The sequence below is a fragment of the Hibiscus syriacus genome, unplaced genomic scaffold (genome assembly GCF_006381635.1).
Source record: "Hibiscus syriacus cultivar Baekdansim isolate YM2019G1 unplaced genomic scaffold, ASM638163v2 tig00112206_pilon, whole genome shotgun sequence".
NCBI lineage: Eukaryota > Viridiplantae > Streptophyta > Magnoliopsida > Malvales > Malvaceae > Hibiscus > Hibiscus syriacus.
In genome coordinates, this window is record NW_024063267.1 from 779069 (window position 1) to 782549 (window position 3481).

Genomic DNA, 3481 nt, shown 5'->3' on the forward strand with positions numbered 1-3481 from the left:
TTAATGTCTATCTTAAACAATCACTAATATTTTTAATGGAAAACAACGAGTTTATAACATAATGAATAGTTGAGTAACTATTTTTGAAACTTTTAATAGTCGATGAACTTAACAAAATAAAATTCTATAGTCAAAAGATTATTTTATAACTTTTAATAGTTAATGAACTGAATAAAATAATATACTATAATTTGAGTATTATTTATTTACTTTATTGTAAAAATAATAAAATAAGTAAATATTAAATCTTATTTTAATATATTTTGTTGCAGCACACAATTTATATACATTTGGTGGTCATCATATCGCACCCAGCCTCTTCCCTTCTGCGTAACCCCCAACAAACAGCAGAGGATTTCATTGTCCTCCATATCTCCATGGATTCTCTTTAAATCTTAAAGCGCTCATCTTTCAAAGCCCTCTTCAAAAAAATTATATTTTTAACTAAACAAATGGAGAATTACTCTTATAACTCATACCCAGATTCCGGCGAATCTTCGCCGCGATCTCGAGAAATCGACTTTGAAAACCCACCGCCATGGGAGGACCAGCCACAACACGCTCAAAATTACAAGGCGAAGTTTATGTGCAGCTATGGAGGTAAGATCCACCCTCGTCCTCATGACAACCAGTTAGCTTACATCGGCGGAGAGACCAAGATCCTAGCCGGTGAACGCACTATCAAATTCTCCTCCATGGTTTCTAAACTTTCCGCTCTCTGCGGCGGTGGTGACGGTGAGGTTTCGTTTAAGTACCAGCTTCCCGGAGAAGATCTCGACGCCCTTATTTCTGTTACAAACGATGATGATCTCGAGCACATGATGCATGAGTACGATCGACTTTATAGAGGCTCGGCCAAGCCGGCGAGGATGCGGCTTTTCATTTTTCCGCCGACTGGTCCGGCGAGTTTCGGTTCAGAAGGGGCGAAATCGGAGCGCGACCGGTTTGTCGAGGCTTTGAATTCGGGTTCGACTCCGGGTGTCGAAAAACACGCCGCGGTTCAAACAAACAATGTGGATTACATGTTTGGACTTGAAAAGGGGATGCCTCCATCTTCTCCGGTAAAAATCCTCGATCCCGCGGCGGAACCGGTGAACGCGCCTCCGGTACTGGAAGTCGTGGCGGCGGATCATGGTTTGAATCCGGTTGATATGCAGAGGCAGCTACAAGAATTGCAGAGGCTTCAAATCCGGGATCAAGAACAGCTCGCTATGTATCGAAAGAAGGCTGAAGACGCCGCTTCCATGGCTTATTCCGGTGAATATTACGCACAAAAGTTACCTGAGAAAGCGCCGACGGTGAACGTACCGGTAACTTTCCAGCAACATGTCCCAGCTACAGGTGGATTCTGGTCGGATAACCCAATTTCCGCAGGAGGTTTCCCGGCAACCGTGACTTCAAACCCCGGCCCACCGCCTTCTGAACATCCCGTCTACATGATCCCAGCTCAAGGATCGGCTCCGGGAACTGTTTATCACGCGCCGCAACCAATTTCGGCTCCAGCACCTGGAGCCCCACCGCCACAAATGGGTCGACCAGTACCCGGTCAAGGCTACTACACCAACGTACAAAGAATGCCACACCCACACCCACACGAAGTCTACCGGGAGCAACCTGTTTACAACATGGTTCCGCAACCTCCGCTGGCTCAACAACACCAGCCAATATCCGGCATGACGCAGCAGATGGTGAGGCCGCAGAGCGGTGGTGGAGTATCACCAGATGCTGCATACTCACACATGGCGGCGTACGACAGGCAGGTCTATTATACTGCGCCGGGAGGTGTTGTGGTGCCACCTCAGTATCAAGGCGTCGGCGTGGCTGTTAGTGGTGAAATGAGAGGAGGAGGCGGCGGCGGCGGCGAGGCTAAATTGCCAAATAAACTCTCACAAGGTTCAGTTTGATTTAATTATCGAAAGGATTCGCTAGTATATTTATAATTTTCAATCCATATTTCAATTATCTTGCACTATGTCAAGTATAATTTCAAGTTATTGCCACCTAAAACAGTGTTCTTTCCTGTTTTTTTTAAGCTTATGAAATTGTTATTGTTATTATTATTATATCTTGAAGTATATTTTAATATCTAATTTATTTTTAGTAACTAATTTTTTAAAATTATATCTTAAATTTAATTTTTATTTCACTTTAGTATTCGTCATTAATAAATTAACGCACTTTCTACAAATTAACATAATTAGTATTTAAACTATTAATCAAATTGATATGTTTTAGTAATTAAAATTTTATTTTTTTTAAAAAATTTCTTATAAGAAATTTTGATTGATATAATAAAATGAAATAAAAATATTTTTTTACCTGTAAATATTAAAATGAAATAAAAAATAATATTTTAATAATAATTTTTAAAATTTAAATACTTAAACAATTAAAATAGATAGTTTATGTGTTAAACGAATAATTTATTCTATTTTTGTACACTTTTTTCCATGGGTAGTTGGGGAATCGATGCTTGAAGAAAGTAAGGAACGTACTTTTCTTCTCCCACTTTTTTGCTTCTTATATGCTTTTTAATGGCCAGAGGTCGATTCACTTGTTTTTGGGTCAAGAATATATATATGTTTTGTTCTTGTCTCTATGCTTTGTAATTAGTGATGGGTATGAGATTCTATATGTTTTAATTCCGTATGATTTTACAGCGTCACGTTCATATCGAATTTAAGTTTTGGAAGAAATATGAATCGATCGATCTTAGCAGTAAATAAATTGTTACTATTTCTTGAGATCTTCGGTTTGTATATTAGAAATGTCGGGGTGTAAACGTTTAATATCAAATCATTGAGAGTTATTTTTGAACAGATATTGTCTTGTACTTACCTCATAATGAATGTTAAATGTTACAACCAGATCGTTTATTAAATTTAGATTTACATCGTATCGAATTTAAGTGTAGAAGGAAAATGTTATAACTCGAAGGTAAGCTAAAATGATTAAAAAATAATATTTGTTTTAAATATTTTTAATTATTTAATAATGAACGCTCAATTATCTTGCTGTAGTCGCTGATGCTCGAACTTGTAACCTCTAAAAATAACAATGAATTTTATAACCACTAAGATAAATTAGTTCGTATAATTGAACTTAATCTTAAATAATTTTCAACGTCAAAATTTTACCTGATTGTAACTTTGAATACTTCTACTAATAATCGTTCTTACAAAGGCGATTTGTATATAAAAGTTTACGGATGAGTAAAGAAACTCTATTATGTTAACATTATTAGAGACAAATGAATCTGACCCTAGACCTAATACAAAATAAATTAAGGGTAAAGTATACAAATAGTCCTTCAACTATATAATATTGCTTTACTAAATCTTTTGACTATAAGGTATTATTTTATTAAGTCCATCTATTATTAAAAGTTACAAGATGATCTTCCTACTATAGAATGCTGCTTTATTAAGTCTCTTGACTATTAAAAGCTACAAAATGATCATCTGACTAATTCATTATATTA

General features: G+C 36.4%; 1 protein-coding gene across 1 annotated transcript; it reads left to right on the forward strand.

Annotated features, from left to right (window-relative positions):
* Positions 1–437: 437 nt before the first annotated feature.
* Positions 438–1965, forward strand: LOC120175608 (translation initiation factor IF-2-like). The gene has a single exon (XM_039182210.1). The coding sequence runs from the start codon at positions 453–455 to the stop codon at positions 1902–1904; it is 1452 nt and encodes a 483-aa protein (XP_039038141.1). The 5' UTR covers positions 438–452; the 3' UTR covers positions 1905–1965.
* The last annotated feature ends 1516 nt before the right edge of the window (positions 1966–3481 follow it).